Genomic DNA, 19,708 nt, shown 5'->3' with positions numbered 1-19,708 from the left:
TCGAGATTTACGGGCTCAAAGTAAAGTAACCTCACTTCTAATGTCGGGCACTTGGCAATGACACGGTCACTACATATACCTTAGGCTTGTCGCGGCCCCGGGGTCGAGAATAGAACCCAGATATCCCGGCTGCGAAGCAAGCGTCCCACTCCCTAGGGTACCACGACTGATGTGTCAATCGTATGTCGAAATGTTGAGAAAAACTGTACTAAACGAATTTCAGTTATTATTACTGATTGTGCTTTCCTGATCAACTGCAACCTTATTTCGATGTAGATATATTTTCGCTATATATTCGATAAAAAATAATGCTTTTGAAAATACACTAGGTATTATACGACAAGGAAATCAAAATAAATTTAACTTGGAAAATATGAAAATAATCAGGAGCTCATTCAAAACTGGACACAAAATACCACTAATATTGCAATACAGGGAGTAAGTTTGAGTTGAAGAAAGTCTATGTTTAAAAAATGAGAGACACAAGAACAAAAAAAAAAAAAAAAAAAAAAAAAAAAAAAAATGGCGATTTCATTACACAGAAAAAATAATTATGAAAAATAGACACAAAGATAATGTCAAATAAAACACCAAAACATTTAACAAAACCGTTGTCATTGAAATAGAGTGTAAAATTTACGTTGGACGGTCAAGGGTTGTTTGTTTGTGGATGAATTGTTTCTATATGAAAAAAGTGATTATAGGAGAGGATATTAGAGTTTGCGTTGAGAAATGTGTCTCAGTAGTGATATTATACGGGTTTGTGTAGAGAAAGTGTCACAACAAGAGAGAATATACAGGTTCGAATAGAAAAATGAGTCGAAACAGGACAAAATGTGCCGCAGTAAGAGAGAATAGATATGAGTTTGGGTAGAAAAAGAATATTATGGTTTTGGTGTAGAGAAAAGAAAATATACGGGTTTGTATAGGGATAAGAATATATACGGTTTGTGTAGGGATAAGAATATATACAGTTTGTGTAGGGATAAGAATATATACGGTTTATGTAGAGAAATATGTCGTACTAATAATTATAGGTTATAGACTTTGTATGGGAAAATATGACTACCGAGTTTTTTGGTGCGTAGACGGACCGAGCTTGCGAGGTCCGTCCGCGACAAAAGACGAGGTCGTCATATTTTCCCATATGCAGTCTATAACCTTTTTATCATATACTTTCAATTTCATTTAGAAACTAACAATAATTTTATTTTTAACAATTTCTTTATTGGTTTAACTGAGTAAAAGATGAAAAACACGAATTTTTAAAAAATTAACGGCGTAGTAATTTACATGTACTTGTGTTTTGATTGTGACGTAATGTTTGCGAGCCGGAATGTTTCCGGGCATATATCGTGTGATATATGCCCGCAAACTTTTAAAGAAAAAAGAAGAGATGAAATTGAAAGCATATACTAAGAGAATATACTCGTTTATATAGAGAAGGTATTGCAATAGGACAGGGTATAGGATTTTGTAGGGAAACATATTGCAACAGGACAGGGTGTAGGAGTTTGTAGGGAAATGAATTGCAATAGGACAGGTTATAGGAGTTTGTAGGGAAATGTATTGCAACAGGACATGGTGTAGGAGTTTGTAGGGAAATGTATTGCAACAGGACAGGGTGTAGGAGTTTGTAGGGAAACGTATTGCAATAAAAAATAATTGAGAAATGTGTCGCAATGAGAGAGAATATACGCGATAGTGTTGAGAAATGTGTCGCAATGAGAGAGAATATACAGGTTTGTGTAGAGAAATATGTACCAGCTAATGTAGTTAAAGTTTGAAATGCTCTTCGACTTTCTGGAAATTCCAATTCAATGGAAACATTCAATCATCTGGAGTAAGCTTATAAAAAATTTCAATGAGGAAGTTTAACTGGTTTATTGAAATCTTATAAACAAGTTCAATGCAGAAGTTTGATTGGTTTACATTTATATCGCTTTTCAACAGGCACAAGTGAGAAAAATATTACATACTGTAAAAGATATTTAATGCCAGTTCTCAGTGATACGAATAAGTTTGTGTGGAACAGTCGCCAGTATGAGAGGTCTACTGGTTAACATTGTGCTATTTACAATACTTACAATATTTTACTTTGTAGAAGATCAAGCTGTGGACGGAAAAGAGGTATGAAATAATAAAGATAGATAAAACGTGGATATTTAAAGATTGAAACAGAGTTTTAGAAGAGATCAATGATAAAGTAAGGGTATTCTGATATGATTTATTACTATGATTTATCCATTGATTTTCACAGTGTGAAAACAACAACTGATTGTGACATAATATTGTATATTACTAGATGCATTTTTTACGATTTGAAATAAACATGTTCTTAAACCAAAGAAAATGTAATAAACAGAAAATTCAATGCTTTGCAGTTGGATATGGAATTTATTTCACTCGGAAGACAGGATTTTGTAAATATTTATATTCACTCGTGCTTCGCGCTCGTGAAAATATATTTAAAAAAATTCTGTCTCACTTGTGAAATAAATTCCATATCCAACTACAAAGCATTGAATATCCTCTATATATTTAGGAGAGTAACTGTTTCTTGACAGATAAAAAACTTGATTACATACATTAAGGAAGAGGAACCTAACTTACATGTAGACACAACAGAAACACTTAAAGGTACAGTGTAATTCTTAATTTTCAATCTCTTTGTATAAGCGCTAATCATAGTTATTTCATTGCTGTTGTTTTTCCTTTTATTGGACAGAAAGTAAAGTGCGATCTTCTATCATCTGATCATGTGCATTTGTTTTGTTTTACATCATGGTTATATCGAAAAATAAAACTCTTACATGTTCAATTACAGACTCAGACAAAAGTTCAGTCCATCATTTGGTAAAAAGAGGATTCAGGTTAAGAAGGGCAATCAGACGTATATCGCGGTGGGTGCCAAAGGTCGTGTCCTCCGTGGGAAAGGTTTTCAAGAAAACCATTGGCTTCGTGGGGAAGATCATCTGTATATTTTTTTGCGGCAGTTCGCAGCCACCAAATAATCCACCATACTTTAAGTCATGTTCTGGACCCTCGGACCATCTTTCTCCCAGCGGTCAGACGAGCGTACCTGTTTCATGGAGTGCACCACGTGCCACTGATAAGGAGGACGGTCAACTGTCGTAAGTAGTAACTAAAAGCAAATTTTTTCCAGTCATAATTCAATGTTGCGCGCAACAGTTGCATTGACGAGCGCATCAAATTTACCATTACTCTCATCAATTTTGAAAATTGATGCATGCATCAATGTGGTTGAATTATTGCTCGTAAAATTTAATTTGGAGCTCGGTATAATTGATTTGATGATCTCTTTAATTCCATTGCAAATATGTTTTAATTATTTACAACGATTTTGTATAAGGAATTAATTCTTTCAAAGATAGCAACGATTCAATTAAAGAGATAATCAATTCAAACCTGAATATCGGTAAAATCGAACACGGTTCAGACTGACTTTGAAACAATAATATCTGTGTGAACTAATATCACCACAAATATTCTTAGTTGTATATTTTGGATAAAATCATTCGAAATATGTTAAAAAATAGCTGTATAAATAACTTTGAATATAGAACTAATTTCTTGAATTTTATTTGTGTGGTCCCATCCCTGCCACTCTCTTTTTCGCTATTAAAACGGAGTGTAAGGGGCCAGACGAGGCCTTCCTAACATTTTCAATGCCCAAGAGCCTATTTTACATATCTAGAGGAATTATGAAATGTTGCATTTGTGACATCACAGCGATTTGGCGCTTCAACCCGACCACTTCAAAATACGTTCAGGTGTGATTTGGAGATTTTCGCTAATATCTCCCTCAATTCAATTTACATGTATTTCAATGAAGTTTTGATTGAAATAGATGTTTATTATACAAAACTAAATTGGATTGCATTGCATAGGCCCTTTAATCATTCGTGTTTATGATAAATGAAGACCTAATACAGTCACCTCGTACAGGATATTATGAATAGATACAAATAGCAACATGGTTCGAATTCAGCGATGTAAGGCCTCAACCGTGCACATTTTTTCTGCTCCGTAAATCAAAGGTTTTTATAAGAGGACTGGATCTGTAGTTCTCTGATCTGTCCCAATATTTTCATAGAGAGATACATATTTACCGTTAGGAGTCAAGTTGCATAAAGCCATCCACTCCAACAAGCAGCTTGCTATGCATATATTCTTCGTACCTCTTCATTTTTATAGAGCACAGTTAGTGCAAGGTGGTGCCCCAGGCAGCACGTTTGAACGGGGATCTCATACCATCATATACAAAGTGTCGGACAGACAGGGGCTCACAGCGTACTGTTATTTTGATTTTAAAGTCTCGGGTATGTAAACTTTAAAAGCAGACAGAGGGGTTCATAAAAATTTGTTTTGCTTAACCTAGCTCCTAATTTTAACAATATCATTTTAAAAACAGAAACATTAAGTTTTAGACTTGTATGTTTGTTTTGTCGATCTACATTAAGTTTTAGACTTGTATGTTTGTTTTGTCGATCTACATTAAGTTTTAGACTTGTATGTTTGTTTTGTCGATCTACATTAAGTTTTAAACTTGTATGTTTGTTTTGTCGATCTACATTAAGTTTTAGACTTTATGTTTGTTTTGTCGATCTTTGTCTGGTTAGTGGTATTGTGTTGGATTCCATTTATTGTTGTATTCTGTTTTCTAGTTATTACATGTAATTCCATCGAATGGCCTATCAACGGATTTGTAAGATGTGACAAGCCCGAGTATGTTTATGGAAGCTACTGTTCTGTTGGTTGTAACCAAGGTTACCAGATGATATCTCCCGCCACGGTAGATCCTGGTCGTGTCATGTGCGACAAAACTGTCGACAACAAACCCATTTTTAATAAAGTCATACCAACTTGCGAGGGTAAAATTGAAATAAAGAACTGTATTGATGATAATGCTTTGATTTCAACTTAAATGTCTTTAAGAAAACGTAAAACACTTTTTTCATATACAGCAATAACCTGTCCTGCCAATACATCAGCGCTTGAGCCATTAAACGGCGCCCCAGTGTGTACTCACAGCAATCACAAATACGACAGTTCCTGTGTAACTCAATGTGAAAGTGGCTATAGTTTGACTTCCGGTATCATATTTACAACCTGCCAAGAGGATAAGACGTGGTCCACTGATCTTCCTGATTGTCAAGGTTACAATATTACAAATTATTATTTTTTTTACTTTGTTCACAGTTTTGTGATGTGTTGCAAATGTTCTAAGAAAGTTTTCTCATTGATATATCTAATATTGACATTACAGACAATGAATCCCCCATCCTTTCAAATTGCCCAACTACCATATACGCATACACCAATAAAAACAAACAATCCGCTGTTGTAAACTGGACAGAACCCACGGCAACAGACAATTCGGGATCGGCTACTGTGTCACAGACTAGAGGACCAGCCCGTGGTTCGGATTTCAGACTAGGGCTGACAGAAGTTCGATACAGAGCCACTGACACGACAGGAAACAATTCACCAGAGTGCATTTTCTTTGTAAATGTGGAAGGTGATTACAAAAATTATTGTGTTTTGATAACGTATTATCTTTACTTTTATTATCATTATTATCTTTGTTCCTGTTGTTTTTCGTATAATGATTTCCCACATACATAATATTCTCCGTTCCAGAAATTCGTTGTGATCCACCGCTGATCGTGGACAAGTACCTGTTTTACCAATGTCCAGATGGCTACAGTTACGGAGCTACGTGTCAACTGCAATGTATGGGAAGTTTTCCTCTGATTGGGAACGACACAATCACGTGTGAAAGGAATGATAGCTACGTCCCGCCCCGTGGATATTGGGAAATGGGTGGAACGGAACCATTTTGCTCCAGTAAGTGCAGAGGAAAGGGGACGGGTATAGAATTAGATTTGATTTAAACTTGATTTTAAAAATTCATTAGGTGGGCGAGGTATAAAACGTTGATTAATTTTCAGAAATGAATAAGAAATTAAGTTTTTACGACATCAGAAATTCGTGATTTTCCTCTACTGAAACTTTCTTTGAAACGACGCACGTGACCTATGATTTTTGTGTGAAAATCTCCCTGAAAAATTGTTTAGATTTATTCAACTTTGTGGCGTTGTATGCGAAATGAAAAGAATCATTGTTGGTAGAAAATTAAATTTTAGTTTGTAGCTATTTCATGAAAATGACTAAATCTAAGTGCAATCGAATTATATTTCAGAATCAGAAATGACTATAGTCCTGTAACAAATATAATCGTATTGTTTTTGTTTACTTTTACATGTATTTGTAAATGTAAAGCAAAATTGCTATTACAGAGAATCCTTGTGACAAATTGCCTGCGCCAGAAAATGGTGCAATGGCTTGTGATACATGGCTATTTGGAATACAATGTAAGATGCAGTGTTCTAGTCAGTACGACATTCCCTTTGGAACAGTCAGCTCTAATGGAGCCCCCTTTACGGGACTCTTTACATGTTCCGAATCCAAAGGAGAATACTCGCCATCTAATACAGTTCCAGGATGTACTGGTAAGGAAAAGTAAAGCTCAAACCAAACAACATGATAATGATTGTCTTAACAATTATGAATCAATACTCAAAAGTTTGGAGTTCTTATCATTTTCAATATATATACTTTACATTTTCAAATCTAAAAGTGTTTGTAGGCTTCGTGCTCTAACATTGAACATATGCATGTATTCTATCAGAGTGAAAATATGAGGTATTAGAATTTCCTCTTTCACCCAAATGAATTATCTACAGAAATGTGATAATTCAAACGTCTAATTACAACTACGTATGTATTTAAGAGCTAAGAAGACCAGGTAGAACAACAGTACTTGGAGATTTCTTTTACTACACCGGAGACTGCAATGACCCCACAGTACTAGAAGAAATCAAACAGAACTTCATTAATAAAATGCAGTATTTAGAAAACAATGGTTTCAATGGTGTCTGTCCCTCCCAGATTGATTGCAACATTCAAAACACTGTGGTTACCTGTGGAACAATAACAGGACGTAAAAAGCGCTGGACAGACGTCTTCATTCGCGAAAAGAGAAGCACACACAAAATTAGAGTTGAAATAACAATGGAGACAACTTGGTTTGATTTCAACTCCACTGGTGGTGCCACTTTCTATTTCCTCGAAGATATACAGAAGAGCATTTTTAATGTAATAAAAGCGTCTTCGGTGGCAGGTGATTTGACTGTTAGGGGATTGTCTCCAGATATCAATAGCTTTGCCTTAGGTTGGAGTGACCCTGATTGTCCTGATGGTCATATTATTCGATGGTCTACTCTAACGTGTGGTATGGATGTTATTACCATATTAATCTACATTGAGTTTGTAATTTACGCTGCTTTGAACATTTCTCTTTGCAAACGATGTAAAAACTGTCTACCAGTATGACAACTATTACTGCTCATTTAATTTAGTACCTTGTGGACCCGGTACCTTCCTCGACAATTCCGATCCACTTAATCCGGGATGCAGAGACTGTCCTTTAGGGAAATATAAAGATATAGCTGAAGACGTTTCTTGTACGACTTGTCCGGTAGGAACGTTTACATTGGGTACAGGATCACGAAACGCTTCGGACTGCATCGGTAATTAGAAACACGAATACACTATTATGATTATGCACGTTTTTAAACAATGAATTAGTTTTTGAAAGATGTAGACTCATATAACTACAACGGTGTGTGCATACTGATTGAATAGCGTGCGTTAGACTACATTTTTCAGAAATGATAATTTATTGCTTCTATTTACATTCTGAAAAATAACGAACAGCGATCAATCTCATAACTTTTATAAGCAATATAAATAGACAGTTGGGCAAACAAGGACCCCTGGACACACTAAAGGTGGGATCAGGTGCCAAGGAGGAATAAGCATCCCCTGTCGACCGGACACATCCGCTTTGAACCCTATATCTTGATCAGGTAAACGGATTCATCCGTAGTCAACATCAGTGTGCCAAGAACGGCCTAACAATCGGTATGAAACACGTCAGACAGCATTTGACCCAACGAGGCACATGGTCCTACCTCTTGTGTGTCCAGGGTCCGTGTTTGCTCAATTCGCAACTCTCTATTTTGTACTGCTTATAGGAGTTATGAGATTGATCACTGTTATCTTCACCTTTCACCCAGTGATAGGTTGTATTGGCAAACTAAGTTGTTATAACGACTATAGAATTTGCGAAGTGATTACTTTAAACCAGACTTTTGAAACCCCTGCACCATCAACTTGTTTGTCAGTAGCCTGCGTTGATTTACAAACTAATCATACGCAGAACAATCTCTTGCGTATCGAATCAGTTGAGAGACATAAACACCATATGCAGGCGATAATGAAATATTGCTATATAAATATGGAAAGTTGACGATTGAGAAGCTGAAATGAATGTGTAATGTATAAAGACTACATTATGAAGACCATGGAAGGGATTACATGATTAATGCCAATGTTTCTGCTACCACAAGGCTTATGTAGCCGTAGTATGTGACTTAATCTGTTTGATTAAAACATCTACATATATCTGCTCACTGTAGAAATTTGCAAACCTGGGGCATTTTCACCAACGGGACTAGAGCCTTGCCACCAGTGTCCACTATCAACTTATCAGGAGGGGGAAATGGCCACTAATTGTTCTCAGTGTCCACCAGGGACAACAACCGAGTTCTCCGGGGCAACAGGACCAGACAACTGCACACGTACGACTTAATGAGTACCTAAGTGTCGTATTCATTGACGAATAAAATCTGATGGAACTGAATGCTTTATCTTATGTCTAATTTCAGGTTATGATATTCAGTTAAAGAGCCTGGATGACAGATACAGTGTAGATGCCCCTTCATCACCACAAACATCGATCTCATTATCAGTATGGATACTTGCTCCTACCAATACAACTAGCCTCACACTATTCTGTTCACAATCAGCAAATTCGATAATTAATATTACATACGATGGTGCCTTATTCATCACAATCAACAGGTATATAACACAAGAAATTAAATGCATTTGAAATAGGTGTACCTATGTGTAAAATGTTTGAAGCCTTTAGCAGTATCTATCTTACGAATTCAGTCTGCAAGTGACAGCTGGAGTGACCCTTCGTTCCCATATCTGGTCCCACGTGACAGTACGTATTGATTCTTCAGCTCTAACACTGGATGCGTTCCAAGACGGAATTCGATTGTCCCCAAAATCTATAGCATCTTACATAGCACCTGGGGAATCCTTACTAGATTCAACGTCGACGATATATTTTGGTATCAACGAAAATTCTATTAATGGTAAGTCGAATAACACAAAAAGCACACGAAAATGTTTGAATAAAATGTATCTAACAAAGTAAATACACTCGTAAATATGTCCATTTGAACGTGTAATTTCAGGTTACGTGATCTCCAATTACCAAGTTCAATTCAACTTTCTATCTGATGCGGAAGTTGCTTATCTTGCCGGAGGCTGTAATACAACGTTGTATCAGTCTTATATTTCCATGGACACCATCATAAACACTGCAATCTCATTAAATTCCATCGTTATTCCAAGCCTTTGCGACAGTTCGTAACTTATTAAATCCAAAGTCTCTCTCTCTCTCTCTCTCTCTCTCTCTCTCTCTCTCTCTCTCTCTCTTTCTTTCTCTCAAACAAGAACTTTTATAATTATAGTGAACTAAACATGTTTCAGATATCAACCAGTGTGATCCGAATCCTTGCAATGGACATCCGTGTACAGATAAATTGAATAACTACACATGCAACTGTCAGAATGGATACCACGGCTTGTCTGTTCTGTCACGTGCGATCATGGTTATACTTTTGTCGATGGAAATGAACCACGCCCCTTTTATATTTGTGGACCTAACACGACGTATAATTGGGTGGATGACCAACCACCAGCTTGTGGAAGTAAGTGGAATAAAATAATAAAAGAATGATTCAAATGATCTATTTCCCCCTATTTTTGGTTGATTCGTAGATTATCATTGAAATAGCAGTACATTTGCATAGTAAACAGCACTAAGTTTTAGTCATTCTTTAATTTTCAACTTCGGATATATGTTTTTAATTCAGGAGTGAAGAGTCCAAGAAGAATACGCATCGTTTCATCTGTTAGCTATAATCCAGAAATCCCCTGCATTGATGCTTCTGCGGTTGCCTTAAAAATGAAAACACAACTGGAATCGTCTCTTTCCTGTTCATTGAATGGAACATGTTCTGTTAAAGTGGAAAATCCAGGTCACTACTTCATCATACGTCAAATGTGTAATATTGTAATATTGAATCATGGTGTAATGTTGGCATGAATAATGGTGTAATGTTGGCATGAATAATGGTGTAATGTTGGCATGAATAATGGTGTAATGTTGTCATGGTGTAATGTTGGCATGAATAATGGTGTAATGTTGTCATGGTGTAATGTTGACATGAATAATAGTGTAATATTGACATGGATAATGGTGTAATGTTGACATGGATAATGGTGTAATGTTGTCATGGATAATGGTGTAATGTTGTCATGGATAATGGTGTAATGTTGACATGGATAATGGTGTAATGTTGGCATGGATAATGGTGTAATGTTGGCATGGATAATGGTGTAATGTTGACATGAATAATGGTGTAATGTTGTCATGGTGTAATGTTGGCATGAATAATGGTGTAATGTTGTCATGGTGTAATGTTGGCATGAATAATGGTGTAATGTTGTCATGGTGTAATGTTGACATGAATAATGGTGTAATGTTGGCATGAATAATGGTGTAATGTTGGCATGGATAATGGTGTAATGTTGACATGAATAATGGTGTAATGTTGTCATGGTGTAATGTTGGCATGAATAATAATGTATTTTTTCATGGATAATGGTGTAATGTCGTCATTGATAATGGTGTAATGTTGTCATGGATAATGGTGTAATGTTGACATGGATAATGGTGTAATGTTGTCATGGATAATGGTGTAATGTTGACATGGATAATGGTGTAATGTTGGCATGGATAATGGTGTAATGTTGACATAAATAATGATGTAATGTTGACATGGATAATGGTGTAATGTTGGCATGGATAATGGTGTAATGTTGACATGAATAATGGTGTAATGTTGGCATGAATAATGGTGTAATGTTGTCATGGATAATGGTGTAATGTTGACATGGATAATGGTGTAATGTTGGCATGGATAATGGTGTAATGTTGGCATGGATAATGGTGTAATTTGTATATAATATGTACAGGATAATGTCAATATAATGTTGACTGTACGGATCATGGCTATGATATCACACTTACAAACATGCATTATAGATTCTTTAAATGAGGTAAATGTTTTACTACAAAGGTTGTATGGCATCAGGTCGTCGGAAGAGATCTACATCCGGGGAACAGACTATAACTTTGTCACAGACATTCATCTCCGGGGATAATCTGAATTTAGAAATGTTTTACTCTACAAATAACTGTAAGTTGATAATCAGTATACCGGGTATCTAATCTACTCTAACATGGAACTATATGGGATTTTGAATTCATCACCAAAGACAAACACCGGGAATTCGATTCCAAATTAACAGTTTGGGTTCCTATTTTCGCTTTTCGTAAATATTTGTAAGGATATACCAATACAATATGAAATATTCTTCTCAGATTGTTTCTCTCTTGAAGATGTTAACTTTCATTCGCCGTGTTTATCATATACTGTCGTTGTAGTGAGCGAGCCATTGTATGATTTACTTCTCGGAATCTATGAACTGGAAGCATCAGCTCTTGAGATCAACAGCAGCCACAGTTTTCTGCAGTTTGAACTCAACGGCGTGAACTACACATCTGAAGCTGTGACTACATCTTCCTTCGTTGAATGCCCGGACGGTCAAGGCAGAAGCGAGGCTCTTTGTGGTACGCTGCAATTACACTGTAGTGATATGTTCTTTATTTTTTGATTCGATTAAAACTGAACATATTGGAATTATTGTAATCTTAATACTAATCTTAATTTGAAAATCTGAAATTGAAGTCTTGCCAACATATTCATTTAAATACATACATACATGTAGATGATACGTTTGTTACCTTGTATTTTCCATTAATGTTAGCCGATTGTCCCATGGGTACATACTCACTATCCAGTCAATGCATCCTGTGTCCAATTGGAACATACCAAGATGAAACTGAACAAACGTTCTGTAAGCCCTGCCCCAGTGGATTTACTACCAACATCGAAGGGAGCAAAAATATATCTGATTGTTCAGGTAATTGTGATATTAATCGCATAAAAAAAGCCGCAAACAAGTTTGATTGTTTTATTACTTTCATTTCAAGGTTTGTGACAAGGAGTTGCTTTTAAAATATCGTAAAGTAGATTATTATTGATATTTGCATTTCCTTGTATTTTCATCTAAACGTTCAAAACTGCCGCGGTGGTCTAGAGGTAGAGCGTTTGGTCGTGGAGGTCGGGGTTCGAATCCCGGCCGCGACATACCTAAGTCGTTAAAACAGTTAGTGACAGTTCCATTGCCAAACTTTCGGCGTCAGGTATGAATGTCATGGGTCCTCGGAGATGACCTTAAGAACCCTCTGTCACAGTAGGTGTGGCACGCTAAAGAACCCCCACTGCTCAATGATCGTAAGGGCAGAGCATAGGCCTAAATTTGAAGTCCTTCACCGGTACTGGTGACGTTTTCCATATGAATGTAAAATTTTCGAGAGGGACGTTAAACAAGATACAATCGATTATTTTAAACGTTTAAATGAAATAACTACACTCTTTTGAAATCCCATCCGTCAAATGGTCATTTAAGATGCAGTCACCTATTTAATGCTATCATTTAATGCAAAACTTTAAGATATTCAAAATTTTAAATGATCTATCCTAAATATCATCTAGTTGAAACTTCAACCACGATAACAAGTACAACAAATTCCACTGACCCTAGTCCTTGGACTTCAACATACACAACATCTGATATAACAGAGACTGGGACATCCCAGGAAACATCAGCCATTACTGAACAGATGACTACCTCTTCACATCACCCAGTGTCTTTTTCTTCTACCACCCTCAACACACAGGAACTAGATCAGTATACAATGAAAGGTTTGTTACCATCAAAATGACAGTTACAAAATGTTGTTGTTTAGTTAAGAAATTTTTCGCTCAGGTGACCTTTGTCTGTCGTCGTGTTTCGTGCTTGCCACAAAGCACCCTTGTGTGAAGTGGATTCAAGTTTTTTCCCAACTGAATGGCAATGCCCCTTCCAAGGGGAGGTAATCAGCAAAAGGCAAAAATAGGGTGGGGTTATTAGAAAAAGTTCTTCTCAGGAACAACTGGACCAGAAAAGTTAAAATTTACAAATTTAGTTTCCTGATCAGGTCTTCCAACAGTCTGATGGAATCTCCATGGGCATGAATTATGCTCTTTTGTTTGCTGACCTGTTTTTATATTCATTTGAAGTAGAATTTATTCAAAAACATCTATGTGAGAAGAAACAATCTCTTGCTGTGGCCTTCAATTCGACATTTAAATATGTCACAAGAGCTTGTTCTGCGAATAGCAGTTTTTAAATCGAAGCAGGCTAATGACCAACAAGTTGATGGTTCAGGGCTTCCAATAGTCTCGTTTAAAATCAGCATTTTGCAAATTATATGGTCGTTGTAACGATCTAGTTTGCCAATACAACCTATCATTGGGTCAAATACTGTATGACGATTTGCTTGGCGATTGTTAAGTCATTCTTGACACACTGATTTTGACTACAGATAACTCCGTTTACTTGATCAAGATATAGTGCTTACGGCGGGTGTGACCAGTTGACACGGGATGCTTACTCCTCCTAGGCACCTGACCCCACCTCTGGTATATCCAGGGGTCCGTGTTTGCCGAACTCCCTATTTTGTATTGCTTATAGGAGTTATGAGTTTTTGGCTATATTTAGCTCTAAAACTTTATAGTTATTTCGGATTTCAAACATTTCGGTTGAGCATCACTGAAGAGACATTATTTGTCGAAATGCGCATCTGGTGCATCAAAATTGGTACCGTATAAGTTTTACATTATGACCCCTGGGTCGAGGCCTCTGCTGGTGGACTGTTAGTCCCCGAGGGTCTCTACAGCCCAGTAGCTAAGTACTTCGTTACTAGCTTGAAAATACGGATGTATATTTGATTTCTGTTATAAAATTTAGAAATTCATTTCAAAATTAAAGATTATCTCCCTCATGCATAGCTCTTATCCTTTGACGAATTTGGCTCCACTTTTTTGGCACGCTGTTTTTGGCTATATTTAGCTCTAAAACTTCATAGTTATTTCGGATTTCAAACATTTCGGTTGAGCATCACTGAAGAGACATTATTTGTCGAAATGCGAATCTGGTGCATCAAAATTGGTACCGTATAAGTTTTACATTGATCACTGTTAGTTATCTTCCTCTGTCATAGTATACATGTATATTCAATTTTGTTCAAATAATGACCGTGGGGCTCCGGTGAGGCCACAATGGGGGATCAAAGTTGTACACGGGAAAATCTAGTAAAATTCTTCTCAACAACAACAGAGTCATGGTGAGCCATATTAATATAAAAACATCTCCGGGTAGCTCAGGTTCATGTTTGTTCAAATTGTAGTCCCTGGGAGTAGCATGGGGACACAATAGGGAATCAAAAATTTACATGGAAATGTATAGGGAAAAAGTTTTCAAAATCTTCTGAGTACCATAAAAGCCATGATTACTCATATTAATATGCAGAAATCCCTAGGTAGTCTAGATTGAAGTTTGTTCAATTCATGACCCCCGGGGGTAGGGTGGGTCTAAAGTAGCGTCCAAACTTTACATTAAAATGCACAAACTAATTGCTAGAAACATTCCACATGATAAAAATGAACTGCAGAAAATGCGTTAGTTTACCTCAATAACATGCAGAGAACATTATATGATACATTTATTGACATAAGTATGTGATCAGATGAGGACATAAATTATGATCGGGTTTGATTTAAGCTCAGGTTCAATATTTCAACTGTTGGTCTTGAATGTAGCAAAACATGGTCTGTTGTGTAGCGAGTTGTTCCAGTACTATTAGTTTTATATTCATTTTTTTGATACTGGTCAAGGTAAATGAAAAAGCATTTAGCCATAGAGATGCATGTACATAGTTTGCATGATGCTGAAATATGCTTTCGTACATTTGTAAATAGGAAATGTTGTCATCTTGTTAATGAATATTGAGCCATGTATCACAGATGTAGTATACCTATCTAAATATGTTTATGATAACCACTAAGTTTTATGCCCTAATAGGTCGCTAAATACAAATGCCCTTTAGTTTACATGTTTTGCTGAAATTTTCTGTAAATTTGTCTCATCTCCCATTATTGTTTATCACGAAGGGTTTCTCTGGGATCTGTAGAAAGATCATGTCCAAATGTGTTTTGAAAAACTATTGATAATAGCATGGAGTTTTAGATATGCTTAAGGGATTTAATTGAGCCGGTAAGAAAAGATAATATATACTGGGTTTATTTTTGATTTACGTACAATAAGGATGATGTTTAGGTATTTTTTCAGGGCATCTGTATTATCACTTTATTCTCAAAGAATTTTTAATCTACTCGCTATAAATATGCAAGTTAGCACATGATAATCAGGTGAATGTTAAGGCCAATGGGTCTCTTGTTTAGTTTAAATTTGTTTTAACCTATGTTGTTGATTTCTTGCATGATGAAGTCGATCTCCTTCTGGCTGCAGCACTTCCTGTTCTGATTGTGTTTCTGGTCGTTTTTAGCGTAGTATCCTCTATCCTCATTTACAGAAAAATCGCAAGGTAATTAGATTCCATTATGGAGTTATTTCATTGATAATAATGATTTGCTGACACAGTTTTGAAAATACATCTTTTATTTAATAGACAGCGAGCACGGTCACCCGTGGCACGAAGTTGGGCGAGCTTGAATATGATCACTCCGCACTGTGTACAAACACCACCGCCCGTGTTTCAAGACCCGATTCCCAGTAATAAAAAGTTTGATAAACTGTCCATATCGGATATCTATTAAGTCAGTGCAATATTGTATCAAATTTATATCGCTGTTTCATCTTTTTGTGTAATCATCACACGCAATAAATAAACTCCACATTTTATGAGACATAGGACTTGCATTCGTGGATATGAATTGTAATGATTGTATACGTATATTCTTGTGTCTGGAAATCATTTGTGTAGTGGTGTGAAACGTATAGATATATGTGGAATATCATATGGTATTAAACCTTTGGTTGACAGTGCCAACATCAGTTGCCCATCGGGGATTATTTAGAATAGTATAAAAGACAGTTAATATTGTACAATGTACATGTGCATGTATATATTAAAACTTTTAACTGATATTTTAGATTTGTTCTTTACCCCCATTTTTCCTTACTTCACAATGTATTTTAATTTCTATGTTAAAGCGTGAGAGAACTTAACGATATGAAAACTAATTTTTAAAAATGCATTATGGTATAGCGTCGTCTGTTTGTTTGTCCGGACTTTGTAGGTGAAATCCAAAACGAACCGTAAGCTCCAGGATTTTAGAATTTAGTGCATTTGATCACTATAATGAGAGGAAGATGCCTATTGTTTTCGAGGTCAAAGGTCAAGATCATGGTATCAGTTGATAGGAAAACCTTGTAGACAGAATACAGACTGAACTACATGTATTAGGACTAGGACCGTCAAACGTTGTACACATAGTCCTCATGCCAAGTGGATGACGCCTTCAAAATCAGAGATCAAAGGTCAAGGTCGTAGTGTGATTTAGTAGAACAACCTTATTTTTGTTATGGATACAATTATTGCCCTGAAATTTAGTCACAAGCCTCCTCTCGGAAAAATATAAGTTCAGTTTACATTTCAGCTGTATTGGTGCTCCATGACCTACTTTAGGGGTAAAAGTAGGTCAGTTTTCCAGATGTTTTGGTTATGAATACAGGATTGCCCTGAAATTTTGTCACAACTTCCCTTTCAGAGAAATGCATAATCAGTTCATATTTCAGCTCGATTGATACACCGTGACCTACTCTAGGGCTAAAAGCAGGTCAATAGTTTTCCGGACTTTTTCTCATCATGATTACATATATTGCACTGAAAGTCTAACGGATGTATGCTGCACTGTTTGCGGTACTCTTGTTATATATGTTTGGCTAATGTGAGGAATCTGACTTGTTCCCAAGGAATAAATGTGAAGGTAATGTGACTTTATCCAAGACACACAAAGGTAAACGCAGTCATGGACATTGTCCATACCAAATATATACGATGTATCATTTAATTCACTTTTACCATACGTCAACAGAGAATTGGGTCTACATCATAGTTGTACAAAACTTTAATCGTATAGTAGAAACAATAAAACAAAACATTTATCCTGTGTTTAGTAGTTTGTTGTGGTTAGCTGAACATCTCAATATGATGATATTGTAAAAGGTCACAAATGCTTTTTTTGCAGTCTGATTTATGAATGGTCTTCAGAGAAATTCGTTACTTGTGTGCAAGAATTCCAAAAGCATTTTCCGTTACACGTTTGGATCTGAAGAGTCTGTGGTTGAATATTCTCATATGGTGTTGCATTTTTCTGATGGTAAACCATTTCACCAGGCGCTAGATGATCCCAAAAGCATTTTGCCCTACTTCGTACTGTAAACAGGAACGCTGTTACCAGGTAGAGAATATTTTCAAGGATATTAAACGTGTTCCAACTCTCCAGGCCTTCCGTCAGTACTGACCAATTGTAGATACTGGCATCGTTGCTGGAAGCTGACCTTACTCTGGAAAAATTTATAGTATGTCTGTCAACCAGGGCCTTGAGAACAATGGATAATAAGCCCTTGTTTCTCTACACAGAGTCAATATTCTAAGAGTATATGATCGCCACATACTTGCCATCCAGTACACTACAGCAGAGTAGAACTGCTATTTCATCTCATCTGCTCAGCAATTACGACTCACTCTCCAGTTGTAGTAGGATAGTGGGTCCCCCTCAGCAGCATACTTGGCTTAATGACATCACAAACTTTATATCAATGATAAGGGAGATGTTGTTTAGAGCAATGCTAAAGTTGTAGGACAGGCTTAGATAATTGTCACCGTAAGCCAGGTGTCGAAGAGTGATGGGTAGCTTGAGACCAATAAAAATGTCTTTCAGCACCAAATATCCTTCTCGATTCTGCCTTCTATCCTTCACACGATCTCATCGCATAGGACTCTGGAAAATCGTGTAGTTGTTGAATGCATTCTCATCTTTTGGTTAAGATGCTAAGTAGAGTACTAAAGTGGTCATGATGTTCTCTTCTTTTGTCATTCAGCCATGCCCTGACCCATATAGGCCTTGGTTTAATCTGTAGTCTCGGTTTTCGACACCTTGAAAAAGAGAAGTAAAGAAGCATAAAGCTGAATGCTGAAATTGCAAAATAGCAAGAAATGATAGTTAAATGGACAACATTTACCTGTAACAGGAGGTTCTGGGTCTAAGAGTCGTTCAGCATGTCCTCTGAGACTTATATAAAAAAGCATCACTGATTTTTTCCTGGTTGTCATATCAATGTATGTCATTCTACATTTTAATATTAAAGCTGTGGGGTTACACACACCTCTCTCTGGAGAGTTGCTCAAGACTGGCTGAAGAAGACGCTATGAGTGAAAGGTGAAGATAACAAACAGTGATCAATCTCATAACTTGTATAAGCAATACAAAATAGAGATTTGGGCAAAAACGGACCCCTGTATATACCGTAAACAAGACTCGATCTTTGTTTGTTTACAAACTACTTTAAATTTGTAATTTAGAATATCCTGATTTTGCACAGACACAAATTTATCTTTTAAATGACACCTTCTGCCTAAAAAATATTTGAAATATGTAAACTTAGATCGATAACCATGATGCATTTTCTTACTTGCATAGTTATAAGATATAGGGCTCACGGCGGGTGTGACCAGTCGACAGGGGATGCTTACTCCTCCTAGGCACCTGATCTCACCTCTGGTGTGTCCAGGGATCCGTTTTGCCCATCTATCTATTTTGTATTGCTTGTAGGAGTTATGAGATTGATCACTGTTCGTTATCTTCACCTTTCTTGTAAACAAAAATCATACCCCAATTTCTGTTTATAAAACAAATGCTAAGCTCTTTATGATGCATAACCTTATTTCTTGTGAAACATTTAAACACAGAGTCGTCAATATTTGCTTCTTATTTAGCTAATGTTTTTAAACATAGATGTTAACAGCAAACTACAACAATTAAAATATGACAAATTGGATGATTTCAGCTGCTTCACGTAAACTTCCCATATCTATGTAGCAATATTCCATTATCACCTGCATATAGTAATTATGTCTCTCAACTGATTCGATACTTGTTCTGCGTATGATCATTTTTAAAATCTAGACAGGCTACTGACAAATACGTTGATATTGCAAGGGTTTCAACAGTCTTGTTTAAAGTAAGCATTTCGCAAATTCTATGGAACTAACTAGTTTGCCAAAACAACCTATCATTTGATCAAACGCTGTTTGACATGTCAGGCCGTTCTTCATATACTGATTTTGACTTCGGATTACTCCGTTTACCTGATCAAGATATAGGGGTCACGACGGTTGTGACCGATCGACATGGGGTGTTACTCCTCCTAGGAACCTGATCCC

At 36.4% G+C, this 19,708-nt stretch overlaps 1 protein-coding gene across 1 annotated transcript; it reads left to right on the top strand.

Moving 5' to 3' along the window:
- The first annotated feature begins 2,012 nt into the window (after nucleotides 1-2,012).
- Nucleotides 2,013-16,407, top strand: LOC130054488 (sushi, von Willebrand factor type A, EGF and pentraxin domain-containing protein 1-like). The gene is given in 24 exon segments (XM_056164451.1): nucleotides 2,013-2,130; nucleotides 2,568-2,640; nucleotides 2,828-3,134; nucleotides 4,219-4,343; nucleotides 4,689-4,895; nucleotides 4,989-5,180; nucleotides 5,291-5,542; nucleotides 5,665-5,871; nucleotides 6,324-6,536; nucleotides 6,818-7,318; nucleotides 7,446-7,616; nucleotides 8,568-8,729; nucleotides 8,817-9,012; nucleotides 9,106-9,314; nucleotides 9,417-9,587; nucleotides 9,715-9,810; nucleotides 9,813-9,935; nucleotides 10,101-10,265; nucleotides 11,370-11,489; nucleotides 11,738-11,923; nucleotides 12,121-12,276; nucleotides 12,912-13,121; nucleotides 15,748-15,844; nucleotides 15,929-16,407. Coding segments are annotated over 24 exon segments (4,374 nt in total). The 5' UTR covers nucleotides 2,013-2,043; the 3' UTR covers nucleotides 16,077-16,407.
- The last annotated feature ends 3,301 nt before the right edge of the window (nucleotides 16,408-19,708 follow it).

Source organism: Ostrea edulis, chromosome 5 (assembly GCF_947568905.1).
Source record: "Ostrea edulis chromosome 5, xbOstEdul1.1, whole genome shotgun sequence".
Classification (NCBI taxonomy): Eukaryota; Metazoa; Mollusca; class Bivalvia; order Ostreida; family Ostreidae; genus Ostrea; species Ostrea edulis.
This window is presented reverse-complemented; position numbering and strand designations above follow the sequence as displayed.